Source organism: Podarcis tiliguerta (genome assembly GCF_965153285.1).
Source record: "Podarcis tiliguerta genome assembly, chromosome: 1".
NCBI classification, from domain to species: Eukaryota; Metazoa; Chordata; class Lepidosauria; order Squamata; family Lacertidae; genus Podarcis; species Podarcis tiliguerta.
The window spans coordinates 94,926,118-94,948,783 of record NC_139534.1 but is presented as its reverse complement, the minus strand read 5'-3'; the positions used below and the strand labels follow the sequence as shown (position 1 = coordinate 94,948,783).

The window sequence follows — 22,666 nt, the reverse complement described above, 5'->3', positions numbered from 1 at the left end:
ATTGTACTGTATATTTTCAAGGTGAGAAAGTACTACAGAATGATGAGTTTACTAAAGATCTGTTTAGATTTTTACAACTGCTGTGTGAAGGTCATAACAATGGTAAGTGTTCTGAGAAATTTATTGTTTCATTGAAATCCTTCATTGAAAGGACTAACAATACAATCCATTTTTCATTTAAACTGATTTTTGGTCCTTTAGCATAGGGAATTAATTAATCAGTTTCTCAGATAAAATGGTACCTCAGAATTCTCAAAAAATATTTTTAACATATAGTAGTTGTTTCTAACTGGAAATCAAATTGCCATTTTATAAATTATGCATATTTTAAGTGGCAAAACAATATGTGTAGGAGGAAATGCAAATGCTATTTCTGATAGCTCTTGTTTAAGAAAGAATACTGCCTTACTATTAAGAATGTTTCTGTGGTTGTATCCATCAGCTACAGTTACTGAGCAATTCAGATTTTTCATTTTCTATATTGGGGCAATGTGGACTCCAGCTCCCACAATCCCCAACCATTAGCCATTCTGGTCAATGTTGAAAGGAGTTGGATGCAAGCACATCTGGAAGGAACCACGTTGCCCACCGCTGTTTGATAGGAACACAAATATAGAACTACTGTAATAATATTTTCATAGCTTGCATTTACTCACCACCATTTATTTTAATTTTCAGATTTTCAGAACTACCTGCGCACTCAGATGGGCAATACCACCACAGTTAATATTATTATTAGCACAGTTGATTATCTTTTGCGTCTTCAGGTAAGTTGGAGAGTTATTTTAATTCAATTTCACCTCCTACTTTAGAAAGTCTCCATATTGAGATAGACTTTGGGGTTTCACTACTGTTGCTGGTTCTGTTCTCCTCTTTTCCTAAAGAGCTCCCATGACACTAGGCCAATTAGCACGGAACCATCCAACACAAATATAATTCAAAACAGAAATTCAAAAGAGGGTTACATTGAGTTTACATGCAAACTCTCTTAGGGATTATTGTAGAGCGCAAGGTTTTCCTAGGGGCTTGAGAATCAACAAGATTCTAATGATGCATATCAATGTGGATACTAAGGTGAAATTGATATCTATATTGAAGAAGTAATGACATTTTGTCTACTTTATTGTAAACTTCTTTTTATCATCAATATATTGTTACAGCCATGCACCTTCAGCAGCTCTTTGTGGTTATCATATAGTATTGTGCCCTTGTATGTGATTTAGTTGGAGTGAGATCCCGTTTCTCTGTCCCAGCTTCTGCCAACCTAGCAGTTCAAAAGCACATTAGTGCAAGTAGATAAATAGGTACTGCTGTGGCGGGAAGGTAAACTGTGTTTCCGTGCGCTCTGGCTTCCTGTGTTCCGTTGTGCCAGAAGCGGATTAGTCATGCTGGTCACATGACCAGGAAAGCTGTCTGTGGACAAACGCTGGCTCCCTTGGCCTGGAAAACGAGATGAGCATTGCACCCCATAGTCACCTTTGACTGGACTTAACCATCCAGGGGTCCTTTGCCTTTTTCTTTAGTTGGAGTCCAGCAACACCTGGGCTGTCATTAGTCCCATTCCACACTTCCCTGCCCAGTCTAGAGGCACAGTGACCAAGAAAAGTGAATTTAAAGGTTTTTTATTCCTCAATGGTGTTTGCAGTGGGTGTGAGGGAGAAATAAGGCCACAACTTTACTAACCAAGCTTCCATCTGATATGGAACTGATTAGAACTGCTGAATAGATTCTCAACAGTTACTGTCATCTTTGAGCAACTCTCAGAAGAGAAAGAAAAGCTAACCCTTTGGCAATGTTGATTACCTCTGAAGTGGGCAGTTTCCTGCAAATTCAAACCTACACATATCTACTCAGAAGAAAGACACATTGAATTCAGCGGGCATTGTTCCAAGGGAAGTTGGTATATGATTCTAGTCTGAGATTAGCTATACAAACTTTTTTGAAAGTTGATAAGAAACTATAGACTTGCATGTTAGGGTGGTTTGAATGTCTCATAGACAGGGTGCCCTTGTGCTTGAAGGTTTTGCAGAAGCATATGGTTGGCCACTGTGGAAACAGAATGCTGGACTAGATGAGCCATTGGCTTGTTATGATTTCATGTTCTGATATCAAATGCAAAGGTAGCTGTGTTGATTCATAGGTATTATAGATACTATGTAACATATTAGTCCAACAAGGAGGATATTGAAGTAGGGGATTAAGTTAATCTCTCGCAACTAAAGATAAACTATGACCCATTTCTTTATCCCTTGTTGAAGGGGTTGGATCATTGCTTGGTTGAGCCACTGCTGAAAAGAGCAGATACCCTTCAGTCATGCCCTGAAACCACCCTGTTCTCCCAAGTGTTTGATGACTAAAAATATCAATATGCTTATTTATTTGCTGTCTATACTGTTGCTGTTCTGCATATATTTATTATTTGTTTGTGCTTGATTATAAAATCTGAGCATTTACCCTTTGGCTAATGGCATTTTCCATAGATATCTATTTTTATATTTGATGCAGTTTGATTAGGCCCTCACAAAACGTAGGGGGAAAACCCACCTATTGTTTATTCTTAGGAATCAATCAGTGACTTCTACTGGTACTACTCTGGAAAAGATATCATTGATGAATCTGGACAACGTAATTTCTCTAAAGCATTGGCTGTGACCAAACAGATTTTTAATTCACTTACTGAATATATCCAAGTAAGTAGCACGTCGTTTCTCTATGCTTCATGTTGTGTACATGGATCTGTACGTGAAAGAACTGCATGGATTATAAAAGCAACAGGTCTGTCCAGACTGTGCTCAGTAGAATTTCATGGTCACCAGCTGTAGAAGAGGCTCTCTATATACAAAAGGGGGGATATCTGCATACAAATGATTCACAGTGCTTGATTCTAACTGTGTCTCTTCCACAATTCCTGTGATGAAAAGGAAACATAGACATTATATGTCTTCAGTCACCTGCTGGGTCCCCTTGCAGGAATACTGCTCCTTCTGACCAGTAGCTTAGATCAGAAGTGTAGCAAGAATCCATTCTTGTGGCCCAGTTGTCAGCACTGGTTTTGTAGTGCAAACGGTTACCCCTAGAGTGATCAGCCCACACCTTCTTATACATAGGGCTCACATTCAGAAAGGTTTGCAGATAGTTTTCCTGCTGCTTCACACTCCGCCAACATATTTCCTCTCTGCATGACTTCTGTTGTGTCTCCTGATCTGCTGATGGTGCTCTTTATATTAACAGCCTCCCACACTTCCACCCCCTTTCATTTTGTCCCACATCCATTCTGCTTCTTCATCTGCCTCAAACGAATAAAAAATTGCTCAAATAAAAATGTAATATATATTTTTTTCGTTTTCAAATCCATTAAATTGTGTACAAAATAATTTTTGTGACTGTGCATATCTTTTATCAACTTTTTGTTTATCAGAATAGCTGCTTGAAATAGAAATTTAAAGCATTTCCTCTTAATTTTAGGGTCCTTGCATTGGAAACCAGCAGAGCTTGGCTCACAGTAGACTGTGGGATGCAGTTGTTGGCTTCCTTCACGTTTTTGCTAACATGCAAATGAAACTTTCACAGGTAAATTGTGTTTGTTTATTTATTTATTTCACAAGATTTTTATATACCTCTTAAACCTATTGGCCACTTTTGAGCACAGAGCCAGACTCACATAAGGCTTCCATTTGTGAATATTGTCTTTAGATTTATTTGTTTTATTGTTTATTCTATTTGTACTCTAGGATTCGAGTCAGATTGAGTTGCTGAAGGAGCTACTAGATCTTCTGAAGGATATGGTGGTGATGCTCTTGTCACTACTTGAAGGTTGAATCTTTTTTTAAAAAGTTATTGCTATGCAATTCAAACATCACCATCATTTTTAATACGTAGAGTTTATCCTTAATTTATATTCAGACCATCACAATAATTCTACTTGGTAATTTGGATGAATGAATGAAATGTTATTGTCTAAAGCCATAGCCACCACCACAAATAATTCTAAATAAGAGATGGGCATAAATTTAGTTGTGCAATAATACTGAACAGTAGTTCTCAACCAAGGGTACATTTTAAACAAGCTTATAATAAGCATGAAAACACTTTCTCCACATTTCTAAGGATGTATAAGAAATATATTTTCAATGTATGTTTATATGAAAACTAAGTAACGATTTTTAAACTCACAATGTAGGTAATGTTGTAAATGGCACTATCGGGAAGCAGATGGTGGACACTCTGGTTGAATCATCTAGCAATGTAGAAATGATATTGAAGTTCTTTGACATGTTTCTCAAGTTGAAGGATCTAACGAGCTCAGAAGCTTTCAAAGAGTATGACCCAGAAAGTAAAGGCATAATTTCAAAGAAGGAATTCCAGAAAGCCATGGAAGGTCAAAAGCAATATACGCAATCAGAGATTGAGTTCCTGCTGTCCTGTGCAGAAACGGATGAAAACGACATGTTTAACTATGCTGATTTTGTTGAAAGATTTCACGAGCCGGCAAAAGATATTGGATTTAATGTGGCTGTCCTCTTAACAAACCTATCAGAACACATGCCAAATGATTCAAGGCTTCAGACTCTATTAGATCCAGCAGAATGTGTCCTTAACTATTTTGAACCTTACCTTGGGCGCATTGAGATAATGGGTGGTGCCAAGAAGATAGAGCGGGTTTATTTTGAGATCAGCGAATCCAGTAGGACGCAGTGGGAAAAGCCTCAAGTGAAAGAATCAAAAAGGCAGTTTATTTTTGATGTTGTAAATGAAGGTGGGGAACAAGAGAAGATGGAGCTTTTTGTGAACTTCTGCGAGGACACGATTTTTGAAATGCAGTTGGCATCTCAGATATCTGAATCGGATACAGTTGACAGACCTGAGGAGGAGGAAGATGAGCCTTGCTATGTGAGGGAAATTGGAGAAGATGAGAAAGGAGAACAGTCCCTGGAATCAGCTTCAGCTTTTGCTATGGCATGCGTTGCAATAAAGAAAAATGCTGCCACTGTTTTTAAAATGATAAGACTGAAAAACTTAAGAAAACAGTACAGAAAAGTGAGAAAGATGACTGTAAAAGAATTGGTTAAAGTATCTTTTTCCTTTCTCTGGATGCTGTTTGTAGGATTCTTCCAAATGTTTCTCACTATACTGTGCAGTATATTTCAGATTCTTTGGAGTACTGTGTTTGGGGGTGGCCTAATAGAAGGAGCCAAAAACATTAGAGTTACTAAAATTTTAGGAGACATGCCTGACCCAACACAGTTTGGAATTCACGATGATGTCCTTGAAGCAGAAAAAGTTGAAGTTACAGAACATGGCATAACAGCTGAAATTGTGCAGTTTGTTAAAAATGAGAAGGGAGAAACTGACATCTTGTCAGATATTTTTGGCATTCATACGAAGAAAGAGAGCGGATCAAAGCATGGTCATGCTGTTGGCCTAGGGGATATCGCTGATATCATTGGATCAGATACCCCTCCTTCTTTGGAAAGTGCAGTTCGCAAGAAGAAAAAAGCACAGGTAAACAATAAATGTGTTATATCTTATTTTATTCAATATGCTTCCTAACTGGTTGGTTATGAGAAGAGACTTTATTCTCTGCAGAAAGCTAAACCACAGAGACTCAAAGTTCTTCAAGCCCCTGGTGCTTTCCAGGCAGAAGTGTAGGGTCTTCCTGATGCCCATAGTGTATCCTAGATTACCTGCCAATCTAGCAGTTTGAAAGTGTACCAGTGCAAGTAGATAAATGGGTACTGCTGCAAAGGGAGAGGTAAATGGCATTTCCTTGCACTCTGGCTTCCATCCCAGTGTTCTGTTGCGCCAGAAGCTGTTTAGTCCTGCTGGCCACATGACCTGGAAAGCTGTCTGTGGACAAATGCCGGCTCCCTTGGCCTGAAAGCAGAGATGAGTGCTGCACCCCATAGTCGCCTTTGACTAGACTTAACCATCCAGGGGTCCTTTACCTTTTTATCTTTACCTTATCCTAGTTTACTATAAACTTTTTGAGTTCACAGCATTATTTTAACCTTTTGAAATTGGGCATACTTAATTCTCTATCATATCCAAATTCAAAGTACTTTCAACATTTTTCAGACACCTGAAATTGCAAAGGATGATGAATCGGAAACAAGAACAGAATCTGAGAAGGCTGAGTAAGTTATTTTTAGCTCTTACGTTCTTGGGAATGACTGTTTTCCCATTTCCAGTGAAAGGTCAGCAGAGTGGGTTGATGACTCCACCTAGTGATCAAAAGGCAGGCAGCAACCTTTTGGGAGGTAAGACTCCCAGCATGCAGTTCTGCTCCTGCATTTGGTCAAGATGCAGCAGTTCCCTTTCCCTGAGCACATCATGGCTTATTCCATAAGAGCTGCAACAGCCAATGCTGCATTTTCATCTTGTGCTCCTCTACAGGAAATCTTGGGCAGCGCCCGGTACCTTCACCTGGATGCCTGTGCATCATGGGATGTGGCAGTGGGCAGGACCTCCCACCATACCTTCGTGCAGCTGCACTCCCTCCCTAGAGAGTTTGGCTGCTGTACATCCTATTTTGCCGACCTTTCAATGCAAATGGGGGAAAGTATAATTGTATCTAGCTGAAGTGTAGTTTTCCATAGTTTGTTTGGCTGTAGGATTCTTGTTATTATTGACATTGGGAGGTAGCATGGTTCTTACTTATATCCAGCGGCGTAGGAAGGGGTGGGGTGGAACGGACCGCCCTGGGTGCCCTCACTGAGGGGGGTGACATTCGGTGCACCACCCACCCGCCCATGACTCTCAAGCCTACCTCTCAAGCCTACCCCGAGCTGTTGGGGTAAGGGGGGAGCTGTGCCGCTTTTCTGGTGGCATTCCCCCCTTCCCCTTTGTTTTGACAGCTTGGGGGAGGCTTGGGAGTTGCAGGCGGGCGGTGCACCAAATGTCCGCCATGGGTGGCTCGCTCTGCCCCCGTGAGCGGCTCGCTCTGGCCCTGGCTGCAGGGGGCGCATGCTGCTCCGGGCACCCGAGCAGCTATCCCGCACCTGGGAGGGCACGCCCTCCTCAGGAGTGCGCCCGCCCTGGGCAGCATGGGCATATGCTCCACCACTGCTTCTATCCTTGCACTCCTGGCTGTCAGGCTTGGTAAGCCTGCAGACTGGATGCATGCTCCGAGTTCTGCCTCCCAAAAGGTTCCTGCCTGCCTTTTGACACTAGGTGATGCCATCAACCCATTTGGCTGACCTTTCACTAAGAAACTGAAAACTACCTTTCAGGTAGGTACAAATGTACTTTTTAATGTTCATGTGTGCCGAGGTGAATGAGCTCAAGCACAAGTTCCACTTTGAATTGATGTGTCTAGCAGTTCTTGAACAGTATGTTAAAGCAGTTTAGTTTTAAAAGCCTCCTCAAATCCCTAAAGTGAAAACAAAAGGATTAAACATCAGGGAGGAAGCATTAGAATCCTCTTGACTATTGTAGTTTTCGGTGCCATGCTTGCATGTAATTAATGCCAACGTTTAGAAGCAAGGAGGTGATAAGATCTGATCAGTTTATACCCAAGTTAAAGAAACTGATATATTCTCTCTCTCTCTCTCTTTTCATTGTTACTATTTGTCTTCACAGTTCCATAAAAATGAAATTTCCCCTCTTGCTGCACTCACAGTTTTATTTTCCCCTTATAATCTTATTCTCATGTAATCTCTAGAATTGCAAAGCCAATAACAGAGTTTAGCAGTGTACTAAAAGGCCTAGGGCTTGCCAATCAGAAGGTTGGCGGTTCGAATCCCCACGACGGGGTGAGCTCCCATTGCTCAGTCCCAGCTCCTGCCACCCTAGCAGTTCGAAAGCACATCAAGTGGAAGTAGATAAATAGGCGGGAAGGTAAACGGCGTTACCGTGCACTGCTCTGGTTCGCCAGAAGCGGCTTAGTCATGCTGGCCACATGACCCGGAAGCTGTCTGCAGACAAACGCCAGCTCCCTCGGCCAATAAAGCGGGATGAGCGCCGCAATCCCAGAGTCGTCTGTGACTGGACCTAACGGTCAGGGGTACCTTTACCTTTACCTAAAAGGCCAATATCTGATTTAAAAAGTCAATCCTTTATTAGGCGTAGCAAACATCACATTATTAAACAAGCACACATTATTAAACAAGCACACAAATTGTGCAAAATACGAGCCCAGCATAACAAGGTTTGTCCAAGTCAGATCTTTAACTCCAGAGAAAATCAATTTGTATAGATAATACAATATAACATAATGTGAGGGCGATCTGGCTGCGGCATCTGTCACCCCATTGATCGCCAGGGTTGATTTGGCTGATCTGGCTGGCAAGGCGGGTGTCCCCTTCCTCCCTCACCGCTCCATGTGCGTCTCTCCCAAAGCTGTGCGCTCGTGGAAGAGGATGACCATCCCAGATAGAAGGAGTGTACCGTTCTTCGGTCAAGGGTATATGATAGCTGTGCTCCCCTGCTAGAACCTCCAAACAAGCAAATATTTGATTATTATTCTCTGTTGTACAGAGAATAAAATGGCAACCATTACCAATTATTGACCTTTGAAAGCCATCTAAGTACTAATACAGTTGTAGCAAATTCCTTAAATTAAACATACATGGTGTGAAATAGTGTTTTTTCCCTTGCCTGTCCTGAATCTCCTGTGAAAGAATTTCAGTGGATGACCCTGAGTTCTAGGAGTGAGGGAGAAAAGCATTTCTCTATCCATTGTCTCCATAACATGTACTGTATCTGCTATATATTTTGGGAAGTGGTGGTTTGTTCACTATATGTTAAAGTGCATTTAGGATATTTTGCCCCAGTGTGTGTCATCTTACATTGAAACTCATTTGCCAGTTGGGCCAGAATTAATTGTCAGGATCTTATTTGTGAGCAGTGCAGAAAACATGCCTGTTTGTTAATAATTGTTCTCATATTCTGTAGCATGGAGGATGGTGAGAAACAAGATAAAATAAAGGATGATATGTATTCTGAACATATGGAACTAGAAGAACCTAGAAAACGGAAACGAAGGCGTGGGCAAAAAATTGAGAAACCTGATGCAGTTATGGCCAACTTTTTTAAAGTATTGGAAGTTTATCAGACAAAAATGCTGGTATGTTGACCTTCTTACTTTTGGCCAATGATTATATTAGAAAATAGCATTATATTATATTGTATTGTATTGTATTATAATACAATGCTATTTTCTAATATATTATATATTATATTATATATAATATTATATATCATAAAATATATTATATTATATTATATTAATCATATTATATTATATTACATTATAAAATAGCATTTTTCACAACTTGGAAGATAAGTAAGATATGTTGGTGCATTATTAAGAGGTTTTTAATAAAGAGGCAACACTTGGAAAAGAAAGTATGAAATGGAACATAATTGATATATAATGATGATGTAAAGCATTTTTTTTTTTTTGGATCTCCTTTATTAATTTGCTTTCTTCCTTTTCAGTTCTGATTCTTGTTTTAGGAACTAATAACATTCTTTGCATTTTCAGCACTTTTTGGCCCGAAATTTCTACAATTTAAGATTTCTTGCACTTTTTGTTGCATTCGCCATCAACTTTATCCTGCTTTTCTACAAGGTAATGTAATTGTATCAGTTCCGGCAAGACGCCTTCATTTTCCACAGTGACATTTGCTATCCTGTGGTGAAAATTTAGACTACTATTGAAGTAAGCAGACTCAACTAATTATCAAATAAATGCCAGTATAAAATGTATTAACCCAATTAAGGGTGAAATTATTATTCATTAATTGATTTCATGGAAAAGATGAATTTGAACTGGGGACTTGAGAGTCATAGGTCAGTTTCTTCACCACTGCACAACACTACACCAACATCAGCATAATATATGGCAGTGCTTAACATACAGAGATGCTTTATTCTGTGTTTAATCTGTTGGGAGCTGCCCAGAGTGCCTGGGCGGGGTACAAATAATAAATTATGATGGTGATGATGATGATGAACTTAAATTCTCTTCCTCTACCCCGTCAATACATGAGGTGATATTCAACTAAGCATTACTCATAGTATACCCACTGAAATTAATGGCCCTTAGTCAAGTTGATTAATTTTAATGGATTTACTCTGAGTAAAACGTCATTGCTTATATAGTACCTCTGCCCTGGGTGGTTGACGAAATGTGCATGGAAAAATCACATTTCAGTGGGCCTGAGAAATATTGTGCAGGAGCTGTGGCCAAGCAAACTGCAACGTGATAACATCACTATAATTCAAAATATTAGACAACAACTTTAATAAAAAATATGGAAAAAATGCTGGAAAAATTCTACCATATGTCCTTTTAAAATATATATCTATATTTATTGTGTATACCTGCACTCCTTGTTTGTGTATCAATTTCAGGTGACAGAAGAGCCATTTGAAGAAATGGAAGAAGATTCAGATCTGTGGCATTCTTTAGAGGAGGAGGAAGATGAAGATGGAGTAGTCTTCTTTGTTTTACAAGAGAGTACAGGCTACATGGCACCAACACTTAGGGCTCTAGCTGTTATCCATACAATCATCTCTTTTGTATGTGTTATTGGATACTATTGTTTAAAGGTTAGTAATTTCACCCTAAATTATCCAGTAATGAAAGCCTCTTCATATTACGGTTTTTCCATTGCTCATTTCCAATTGCCATTCTCTTATTGATGCTACTGAATGCTTTTTTGTTTTAATTTACATACTTCAATGATACCTTATTATTGTTATTTTATTAAGAATTTTTGTGTTCTTAGCCTGTGTATGGTAAGATAGAATATACATTTGATAGATCTCAGCTCCATTTACTGATTGTTCTCTGGATCCTACAACAAGGCGCATATATATATATATATATATATGCAGGTTTTGGTGTCTTCGGGTGTCTTCCCGTGTAAAAGTTGGGGTGTCTAGGCGACGTTTCGACGAGGTCTCACTCGTCATCTTCAGGCTGGTGCTTTCGGCTTCTTGTTAGTGTTTGAGTTCCTATAAATACTGTTGAGGAGGTGTGGTGTATAGCCTCCAATGTTCTGAGGCTATACACCACACCTCCTCAACAGTATTTATAGGAACTCAAACACTGAGATCCTGCTCTGTTCCAGTAACAAGAAGCCGAAAGCACCAGCCTGAAGATGACGAGTGAGACCTCGTCGAAACGTCGCCTAGACACCCCAACTTTTACACGGGAAGACACCCGAAGACACCAAAACCTGCATTCCTGTACCCGTGAAAATCTACGAAAGCATATATATATATATATATATATATATATATATATAATATCTTAAATTCTTCACAATTCCCAGACCTTCTTAAATTCTTCACAATTCCCATAATCAGTAGATAAAGAAGATAGTTTCCAATTGTACAGTTCAGGAACACTGTAAAATGCAATATTCCAAACTATTTTCAAGACATTTCTAAACATTCAGCTTCCTTTGGAGCTTCCAAATAATTATTTTTGCAATAGGTTCCTCTGGTTGTATTCAAACGGGAGAAAGACATTGCAAGGAAGCTGGAATTTGATGGTCTGTATATTACCGAACAACCCTCCGAAGATGACATTAAAGGACAGTGGGATCGCCTCGTCATAAATACGCCGTAAGTAACATGGAGTACAACCTTGCTCCTGCTTCTTGATCAGAAGTTCAGCTAAAGAAGGCCAACACAAGCTGCTTGGAGTTTTTGCAGTTAGGCCACATTCCTGTTTTACTTCGGCACTATGGTTACTTTTCACCATGCCTGCTTCCCATGCTACTTGATAATGTATGCAATGGGGAGGCTATATAGGAAAGAAGGGTGACATTACTTCCCATATCATTATCATTATCATCATCATCATCATCATCATCGTTGCCCCAGTCACTCTAGATGGCTTTCAACATAAACACAGCAAATGTCAGACACTTAAAACTTTCCAATACAGGGCTGCCTTCAGATGTCTTTGGAAAGTTGTGCAGTTGTTTATTTCCTTGACATCTGATGGGATGGTGTTCAACAGGGTGGGCGCCACTACTGAAAAGGCCCTCCTGGTTCCCTGTAGCTTTGCTTCTCGCAGTGAGGGAACCACCAGAAGGCCCTCAGCGCTGGACCTCAGTGTCCGGGCTAAACGATGGGGGTGGAGATGCTTCTACAGGTATACAGGGTCGAGGCTGTTTAGGGCTTTAAAGGTCAGCACCAACACTTTGAATTGTGCTCGGAAGCATACTGTAAATCTTTTAGGGCCGGCGTTATGTGGTCCCTGCAGTTGCTCTTGGTCATCAGTCTAGCAGCCACATTCTGGATTAGCTGTTTCCAAGTAACCTTCAAAGGTAGCCCCACGTAGAGCGCATTGCAGTAGTCCAAGCGGGAGATAAGCAGAGCATGTACGACTCTGGCAAGACAGTGCACAGGAAAGTAGGAGGGTCTCAACCATCACACCAGGTGGAGCTGATAGACAGCTGCCCTGGACAATGAATTGACCTGTGCCTCCATGGACAGCTGTGAGTCCAAAATGACTCCAAGACTTTACACCTGGTCCTTTAAGGCAAAGTTACCCCCATTCCAGACCAAGGAATCTCCCACACCTGCCCACCCCATCCCCCCAAAACAGAAGTTTTGTCTTGTCAGGATTCAACCTCAATCTCTTGACTGCCACCATCCTCCAACTGCCTCCCGACACTCACACTATCAATGCTACTGTCTCCAGTGATGCTGCTGTGAGAAGAAACCACATCATATGCGCTTCCTACACGATCAACATATTGCCAAATTGTTAAAGTTCTAAGATGTTATAACAAACAGTGTTAGCAAGAGAGGAATCCTGGCATTCTAGTGCTGTCAGCTTTTCTGCTTCCATTGAGTCTGCTTCTGCCATCATTGCTGCTGTATTTTTCTACTTCCATAAGTGCTATCAGATGGATCGCTGACCAATCTCATACCAACAAAACCTAAACCTTTGTTGTTGTTGTTGGAGGTAAAGGTAAAGGGACCCCTGACCATTAGGTCCAGTTGCAGACGACTCATCTCACTTTACTGGCCGAGGGAGCTGGCATACAGCTTCTGGGTCATGTGGCCAGCATGACTAAGCTGCTTCTGGCAAACCAGAGCAGCGCACGGAAATGCCGTTAACCTTCCCGCCGGAGCAGTACCTATTTATCTACTTGCACTTTGATGTGTTTTCGAACTGCTAGGTTGGCAGGAACAGGGACCGAGCAACAGGAGCTCACCCTGTCGAACCGCCGACCTTCTGATCGGCAAGTCCTAGGCTCTCTGGTTTAACACACAGCGCCACCCGCGTCCCTCACATTGTTGGAGGTGGTGACTGATAAATACAGTTGCTAGTATCATGTTTAAGAAAAACTTAACTGAAATGGTATTTTTAGTTGTATTTTCTTTCAAACATCTATTTTGTACTTGGCAATGAACCTGTGATAAAAATAAAATCTAGACAAATGTAAAGAAAAGAATGCTTTAAAAGGTTAATATGTACGCTGCAGAAAGGAGCTACATCATTTTCTTTCACACCTGGCAGGAGCTGGAGAAAATCTGTAAAATCCGTAATTATGGATTCGTAAACACCAGTATCACTTACTGAACAGAAATTTACAAATTATAGGCAATCACCGGGGGGGGGGGGGGGGGAGACAATCACTATGAGGCAAAATTCTACCAGCAGATCAGAAAATAATGCTATCTTCCTAACGCAACCTATAGCAATAAAATACAAATGTAATTAAAGTCCTTTTTGTGTTTTTTTGTTAACTAACTTGAAATTCTTATTTATGTATCTATGCAGATATTTTCCTAACAATTATTGGGACAAGTTTGTAAAACGAAAGGTAAGTTCTTTAAATATATGTCAAGAGTCATGCTATTAAAAATAACCAGATATGTCAAATTAAGCATGTTTGTTGTTGCATTATGTGTTAGGAATAAGCATAAATTGGGATGAAAAGGCCAGAGTTTTATTACAGAATATTAGCAACAATGAAGTGAGCTTGTGCTCCATGTACACTGTCAGGGAACTGCCATCGGAGCAGGAGGAGGTGAGAGGGCTCCCGGATGATGGTGGAGAGGGTCCTAGTAGGAGGAGGGATAGCCCATACGAAATCAGCGTAACACCAGTGGAGAAGGGGAGGAGATAGAGGAAGCAGAGAGGTGGCTCCAGGACTCTTCGCAGGAGACAAGCGGAGAGGGGACAAGTGCTCCGTTGCCCACACCCACCGTGCGCAAAAAGCTTTCGCGCAGGCAACGGGGGAGGAGACTGGGCGTCAAGCAGCTTTTATGTTGGAAACGGTTTAAGAAATGGCCACTGACGGATTCTGCCAGCGACTGAAGCAGCCACGAAATAGGGGCTGCTCTGTCAGAGAGGGTTCAACCATGCAAGCTAGCCAGGAGTAAAGGCAACTTACGCACAAGCAATCCCTAGAACCATAACATACACCATGGCATTTCTTCTCTCTGTGCTCCCCCCTGCCCCCCCCGCCCCGATCCTTGTTGTAGATATATGACCTGACTCTCTCCAGGCACTGCAACAGTCGTCTGCAACATGGCAGGGCTGATGTTGCCAACCTTCATGTCTCATCTTTGTCTCCTCAACCTGCTCCCCTCACTGATATGGAGGGAATGTCCCTTAAGTCATATTAGGAATAGCCATCTATGATATATTAGTGAATAACTCACATTTAATGAATTTACATGATAAAAATGCTTTCAGATTACTTTTTATGCTTCTATTTTTGAATGCCTCCACTTCTCCTGCCAGCTGTCATTGTTTTAAGAGTATCAACCTAAGCTGTTAAAACTCCCAACAAATACTGATTGAATTAAAGCTGATGATACCTCGTATCCTTTCCCTCGAAGGTAATCAACAAGTATGGTGATTTATATGGAGCAGAACGTATTGCAGAACTCCTGGGTCTGGACAAAAATGCTCTGGATTTCAGCCCAGTGGAACATACTGAACTCGAGGAGGCATCCCTTGTTTTGTGGTACGGTGGGATCTTTAAACTAAAGCCATAGTAGATTAGAGGCAAAGCAAATTCAGAAGTCCCTTTCAAAAGCTACTTTCTTTGTTTATAACGTTTGGCCAGGCTGGTGATGGAGCTAGATAAAGCAAATCAGCGTGACAAACATTGTTGGAACTGTTTAACTGCCTATTTTTAAAGGCTACAACAACAAAATGAAGAGATTTTTCATCAGCTAAAGAAATCTTGACACCTTAATCAGATGTGGATGGGTGTATGACATGAAATTGTGGTAGCGCAGAATGGCTTGTGGCGATACTCCAGCCAGTTTTTTAGCAAGACAGCCTGCCAATAGCAATTCTGTTATTTGAAACTACAGTGCCGTACAGGGGACGCATAGTCCCTTACTTGAAATGGCCCTGTAGTAGTTAAAATGCTGTTGGGATGTTGCACAGGTGAGTCAAGCCTGCTTGAGGAAATTGCGTGCTGATGAACCAACATCATATTTAGCTACACTGACTTATTTTCTGTGTATAAATGCTGACTTTCCTTTCAGTGTTGTGGGCTAGCTCAGCACAACAGCCTCACTGTCTTTGGAGGTCTTTAAGCAGAGGCTTGACAACCATATGTCAGGAGTGCTCTGATGGTGTTTCCTGCTTGGCAGGGGGTTGGACTCTACACTACACATGATCTTAGCCAAAAGGCCGAGAAGCGATAAGGGACTCGATGGCCCTTGTGGTCTCTTCCAACTCTATGATTCTATGACTGTTTCATGACACTGCAGTAGATCAGTAGTGCTGCACCCTATTTTAAATACTTAAAAGTAAGTGATAAAGTTGGATCATGTTTGGAGCTGTAATAAAAAATATCCCCAATACACCTCCATAAATTCCCTAGAATATTTCAGCGCATATCACTGCTGAAAACCCCCCTAAAACAATCAATGTGAGAGAAATGTGTATGTTGATAAAATGATTATACCACTGATTAATTTAATATTATTTATCTATTAGGTTAAGTTCTATTGATGCCAAATACCATATCTGGAAGCTTGGTGTAGTTTTCACTGATAATGTAAGTATACTGTATGAATGTGGAACAATTCTTCTGCTTCATTATTCTCATTGTTGGTTTACACAGGGACGGAATAGATAGGAAACAAACCTTGCACTCATGTGTCCTTCCTTGCCATTTGAATTAGAGACAGTGATGAGGCATCCAATATAATCCAACTGATTAATAATGGTGGGTTTGCGGAAGGAGCGTAATAAAGATATTTAAAGTATTGAGTTGGATCCAGATTGGGTTAGAGCCACGTCCTTCAGCATGCAAAATGACATTTTCTGATTTCTTAGATCCCTACATGAGAAAACTGAACTAAAATTCAGAGGTGTGCTTCTGCATGTGCAAGGTGTTGCACACAATCTCTTGAACCGTGTTTTCTGTTAGCTTTTTCTCGGCAGTTCATACAAAAGTGCCACTGGTAGAATGTATTCTGCTACTGCATCTCTTGACCCAACCTAATTAGGATACTAAAAATCAAATTATGGCTGTAGCACTCAGGCCTCCTAGAACTGTGAGCCACAAGCAGCTTAAAATAATTGACCCAGGGAGAATTAGGATTCTTCTTCAGACAAGCTTTCAGCCCCTGTGTTGTATCTTTGTGTGTTGCTCTTGTATAGAACTGACTGCCATGGTAGAAAAGCATTTTATAAATAATTTTAATAATAATAATAAAGCATAATACTTGAAAAATGAGAGTAGCAGCAGTTGCTGACATTTAACATTTCCTTTAGTCCTTCTTGTACTTAGCTTGGTACACAACCATGTCAATTCTTGGTCATTACAACAACTTCTTCTTTGCTGCCCACCTTCTCGATATTGCTATGGGTTTTAAGACTTTGCGTACCATCCTGTCTTCTGTAACCCACAACGGCAAACAGGTGAGTGACTGGCAACACAATTTCTTTTAAAATGAATTACTCTCCTGCTGGTGTGGGGATCCTGTAGCCCACCAGACAATGCTGAACTGCAACTTCCATCCTCCTTGTCATTAGCCCTGTTGGCTAAGCCAATGGAAACTATTAATTCATCAACGTCTGGAGGGCCAAAGGTTCCCCATCCCTCCTCTACTGAGAAATAATACTAATGCTGGAATACAATTAGTATATGGAACAACTGAAAACATTAGTATTGTCTTCAAATACATCATTAAAAACAGAGTTGCTGCGAATAATGTAGAAGTGCACAACGGTCAAGTTTGAGGAATGTTATACATAATTAACAACCTCATGGGATGCATCTCCAAGTGTATTGTACCATTCAGACTGCAGATGAGGCAAACCAATCAACAATTTGAATGATTCCATTTTTAAAAAACTCCCTGTAAAAAGAAAAAATCTAGAAGGCCGGAGAGAATGTTATGGCTTAGCCACCTCTTACATGCTGGAGTGGCTGGGGAAACCCAGCTAGATGGGCGGCGTATACATAATAATAATAATAATAATAATAATAATAATAATAATATGCTGCCTTTGAATATGCTTGAAGAGTTCTTCCCCCTTCCCAGAGGGAGCATTCAGATATTTACATTCTACAGTCCAACGACAGATTCATCATGCATGTCTACATGTCATATGTTTTATATCTTAATTTTAGAATGATGGTATGGTATGTTAGGTTGAACAATTTTCTTTTTCATAATTGTGTGAGAGAGATTATGTATGATTGCATGCACACACGAAATATAAAAACAGATGTCAATAGATTAATGCTGTTTCCAGGGGAACAGGCAGTTTTCTCTCTACAATATGTGGGCCTGATCTGCTTTTTAAAACAAGCACTATTCCACATTCCTTTCACTTGATTTAGTGTCTTCCATGCTAACATTTGTCCAGATCCACTTCCAGTCATATTTTCAAAAGGTGAATCCTCATGATTCCCTTCTAGTTGAAGATGCACATTCAAATAGGCATCCTATTAAAAGGAACGCGGTGCAGATAGACAGCCATGTCTGGGCACTGAGAGTGCTAACTTCCCATCTTCTCTGTTCAAAGCAAATTTCTGGGCTTTTATGTGAATTTGATAGGAATGTTTGGAAAACATTGGGGGGGGGCAAACAGTGGGGTGCTCAAGCATCTCTTTCTATGGCTATCGTCATGAAAAACAATGCCTGATGGGGTGATTCAGTCCACAAAAACAAATACAGTGGTGCCTCGCAAGACAAAATTAATTTGTTCTGCGAGTTTTTTCATTCTACGAGTTTTTTCGTCTTGCGAAGCACCAATGTGTATTGACGGTTTCCCATAGGAATGCATTGGCGGTTTTTTTTTAAAAAAAGGCGCAAGACGTTTCGTCTTGCGAAGCAAGCCCATAGGGAAATCCGTCTTGCGAAGCAACTCAGAAAACGAAAAACTCTTTCGTCTTCCGAGGCATTCATCTTGCGAGGTACTACTGTACACAGCTTCACAACACATGGAGCAATTTGAACCACATATAAAAACTGGCCGAGGAATGGCTATAGCAATACTACAGTCTGTACCCTCAAACCTTGTTTGTCTCAATATATTTTTCATGAAATAAAGCATTCATAATACTCTTGTCACATTTTTAGGGCATCATAGGCCAAATTCAACAAAGTGGCCCCATTAGCAGAAGCCTGTGCAAGGACTTCTGCTAGCACAACTATCTCCTTCCTCTCCCCCCACCTCAGCGGTTCTGGGGCTTCAGGGGATTGTGCAGAACAACACGCAGAGAAGGGAGGTTGTTTCATCTAGGAAACAGAAATTATTGTGTTGACACAACAATTGTTTTTGTGCGACACTGATCCTCTCCATGATTTTTTAATACTTTATTGTCTAGGAATTTTAGTTCATATATATATATTAGTGAGATTTTAATCCCTAATTGCTATTTTTCCTCATGTGATACTTTATTTTGGATAGCTTGTTTTGACTGTTGGACTCTTGGCTGTAGTGGTATACCTTTACACGGTTGTGGCATTCAACTTCTTCCGCAAATTTTATAACAAGAGCGAAGATGAAGATGAGCCAGACATGAAGTGTGATGACATGATGACTGTAAGTACCAGGACATCACGGTGATTTTTTTAACTCAGAAATGTTACTGTGTGGGTAAAAGTACTATATGGATGTTTTTACACACACATTAAAAAACACATCAGAGTGAATATTCTATCTTTTTATCTATTAGATTTATATACCACCCTTCATCACAAGATCTTAGGGTGGCTTACAAGCTAAAAATGCAAAGCACAAATAAATAGTTTAAAAAAACCACAAATTAACCCCCCCTTCTCACAAACATATTTAAAAGACTGTAGAATGTTAATCAGCCAATCAGTCATTTTAAATCATGGATACAGGCATATTAATAATAAAAACCATGGCCCTATAGTGACCAATTTAAAGTGAATAGAGATTAGTATTCAGAACCTAAAGAGAAATTAATATACTTGAAAGTTTTGTTTCGATGTTTCTTGATATTATACCAAAATGTGTGTACAGCTCAAATAATTTTCAAGGCCACTTTACTATTGTTGTTTAAAATTAAACACAGCTGTATTGCTATATTATACACAATTTTTGCAACATTTCTAACTTGGTGTCTTCTTTGAGACTTCTGCAGTCCGTCTTTCAGAGGTTGGACCATCCCTATAGAAGAGTCAGTTTACAAACTCATAGGAGGAGGAATGAAGGATTTCAAACGTTCTTCACTGTCCACCAGAGAACATGAGAACTGATTTGGGGGGCATTATCTATTAGGAAGTTTTCCTTAGCAAGACCAATTGAAATGAATAAATGCTGTGCGAAAGCATGGTAGTGGATTTTGTCCTTTGCAAAAATATTACGTGTTTTAGATTTCATCAGATTAATTCCATTACAAATATTTGGGAAATCTCCAGCCAACCAGGCCTCCCCATTTGGCCTGTGCGGTCATTTTGGGCAACCCATCTCTCTCCCCCCCCCCCCAATACCTTACACCATTTATGACACCAGGTGTGGGGCTGAGAACCAGGTGATTGTTGGGCATTTGGGAAGCACCTGAGAAATAACTTTGCCAGCTCTGTACTCAGTGCTACCTAAATCCCAAGCATAGAGTAGGCAAAGCAGAGGACCTAATGATTAGGTGTTTTTCATTTGTTTGGGAACTAATGTGATAGGGACTTTGGCAGCTGTAAATCACCTGAAGTCATTATGTCAGATGATTGACTGGTGAGTATCAAAGCTGGCCCATGAGTGAGTTGGGAAGGGTAAGGATCTGGCTCACTGGGCTGAAAAGCTTCCCCACTTGCTATAGAACAGGTTTCCTCAACCTCAGCCCTCTAGATGTTTCTGGCCTACAACTCCCATGATCCCTAGCTAGCAGGACCAGTGGTCAGGGATGCTGGGAATTGTAGTCTCAAAACATCTGGAGGGCCGAGGCTGAGGAAGCCTGCTACAGAACATGATATAAAATGTAATAGCTGTTTAAAAATTGTACTTTTTACTCTTATAATTCAAAGCAGTTGGATTCTCTGTCGTGAAATGTAACAAATTCTTTTTTCCAGTGTTACCTCTTCCACATGTATGTGGGTGTAAGAGCAGGTGGAGGCATTGGAGATGAAATTGAAGACCCTGCAGGAGACCCTTATGAGATGTATCGAATTGTTTTTGATATCACATTTTTCTTCTTTGTCATTGTCATCCTACTGGCCATCATTCAAGGTATGTTGAATGTGACGTGCTATTGGCATGCTATATATATTCAATATATGTGGAGTTACAAGAGTAGGTTTAGAAAAGGAAAGTGTCCAAACCTGTTTCCAGTGTGTAAACAAAGAAATGCAAATTGTATTGACAGACACACTGGGCATTTATTCCTTTACAGTCCTTTAAGAAACACAATTAGTTAATTGAAAAGAAAGACATGTATTTTAAACACCACCGCTAAAATATTAAAGGGTATAAATGCTGCAAATGTTCTTTTTTATAAAAATGTGAGCTGCTATACACTACTTCCATTCCATTCAACAATAGGTCTGATTATTGATGCCTTTGGTGAATTAAGAGACCAGCAAGAGCAGGTGAAAGAAGATATGGAGGTATTGATAAATGTTTTTATTTATTCATTTCTCTATTTCATAAAATGTATACAACCATTTGATCGTTTAAAAAAAGGAACCCTCAAAGTGATGAAGTCAACAAGCATATTTTTGTAATTTTTATTTCAGTAAGATATTATACCCAATTACTGATAGGAATCTAGGCTAATTCATCATGGCTTAACCTTCTGTTTTATTTCTAGACCAAATGTTTTATTTGTGGAATTGGTAATGAGTATTTTGACACAACCCCCCATGGATTTGAAATGCATACTTTACAAGAGCACAACTTGGCCAACTACCTGTGAGTATATGCACATTCTTTCTTTGTTAAATACAAACCTCTAATGAACTTTTAGCACTAGCCTTACTATGTAACCCATTGCATGTCTACTCTGAAGCCTTTTTGAATTCAATGGTGCTTCCTCCCACTGAAGCGCGTACAAGATTCTAATGTGTGCATATATGATTGCAACCTTAATCTCTGAAACTCATTCAGTCTCCTCAGCACTGTGGTTACTGATCCAAGACTCGGGAAATTATTCATGTGCAGGGGAAAACTATGTGAACAGCTAGAGCTTTTTGTTTACATTTTCTCCATGGTAAATCTCGCTGCTAAGGCCCTTTTAGAGATAGGGATCTGTCAAAGCCTTGCTTTGTAAAGTACCATGGACATAATTCTGCATCATCATAATCATTAGTAAGAAGTTGAATATGAAGTAACGAATAGCCAAGGCTTATACTATCTGTATTTGATCTTATTTTTAAAAAATTATAAGCTGCTTTGAATGATTAGTCATAACCAGAAGTAAAATATTGCAGAAAGTAGCAAGATCAACTTCTTTAGGAGTAGAATCTCCTTCAATGAGAATACATCACATCAAAGGATGTTTTGATTGGGTTTCTAATCCAAGGCCTGTTCCTCCCTTGCATTTCCAAATAGAATTTATTGGCATATGTATATAGTTACATAAAATTAGATATGGTATTTTCAGTAATTCAAAAGACAGAATACCTGCGAAAGGAAAAGGAGCACTCTAAAGAGCCAGTTTTCAGAAAGGAGAACACAGGGTGAGGCAACAGCCAGAATCTCCATGTTTAAGTTCATACTAATCTGTATCCATGTTCTGGTTACCTATTTAGACTGTGAAAGAGAAAAACAGTCCCTGAGGGCGAAACAGATTTGTTTTTTGTGGGGTTTTTTAAAAAAGAGAAACATCCAACAAATGTTTCATTTTCTACCCACAATTTCCCCCCTCCTTTTGTGTCTGTTTCTGGGTACATTTGTCAATATTTTTTGGATTGTGAACTGGCAGGCACACATTTATATTTACCTGTATACAATATTCAGCATAATTTATGCACTTTTAGAAAGAGCGGGGAAAAATATATTAAATATTGTTGCTACTGCTTTCCCCCTAAATAGAAATCAGTGTTGTTGGGTTTTTTTGAGAAACAAAAGCATTACAATACAGTTTAAAACACAATATGTAGTTTGATATTCTCGTTCCAGGTTCTTCCTGATGTATCTCATTAATAAGGATGAAACTGAGCACACCGGACAGGTAAGCATTATATTCATAGGAACCAACTCCTAGCGACTGAGCTCCCCCCCATGTGATTGATTATGCTGGGTGGG

At 39.9% G+C, this 22,666-nt stretch overlaps 1 protein-coding gene across 1 annotated transcript in view; it reads left to right on the top strand.

The window, feature by feature from the left end:
- Positions 1-22,666, top strand: part of RYR3 (ryanodine receptor 3) — a 255,484-nt gene that overhangs the window by 230,720 nt on the left and 2,098 nt on the right. The window contains exons 86-105 of the mRNA XM_083449419.1: positions 22-102; positions 679-767; positions 2,562-2,690; positions 3,466-3,570; positions 3,732-3,813; positions 4,181-5,502; positions 6,076-6,134; positions 8,893-9,064; positions 9,485-9,571; positions 10,357-10,554; positions 11,447-11,577; positions 13,754-13,796; positions 14,821-14,948; positions 15,938-15,998; positions 16,721-16,867; positions 18,869-19,003; positions 20,494-20,650; positions 20,963-21,027; positions 21,231-21,331; positions 22,541-22,592. Coding sequence (XP_083305545.1) covers positions 22-102; positions 679-767; positions 2,562-2,690; positions 3,466-3,570; positions 3,732-3,813; positions 4,181-5,502; positions 6,076-6,134; positions 8,893-9,064; positions 9,485-9,571; positions 10,357-10,554; positions 11,447-11,577; positions 13,754-13,796; positions 14,821-14,948; positions 15,938-15,998; positions 16,721-16,867; positions 18,869-19,003; positions 20,494-20,650; positions 20,963-21,027; positions 21,231-21,331; positions 22,541-22,592 — 3,344 coding nt within the window. The remainder of the gene's footprint in view (positions 1-21; positions 103-678; positions 768-2,561; positions 2,691-3,465; positions 3,571-3,731; positions 3,814-4,180; positions 5,503-6,075; positions 6,135-8,892; positions 9,065-9,484; positions 9,572-10,356; positions 10,555-11,446; positions 11,578-13,753; positions 13,797-14,820; positions 14,949-15,937; positions 15,999-16,720; positions 16,868-18,868; positions 19,004-20,493; positions 20,651-20,962; positions 21,028-21,230; positions 21,332-22,540; positions 22,593-22,666) is intronic.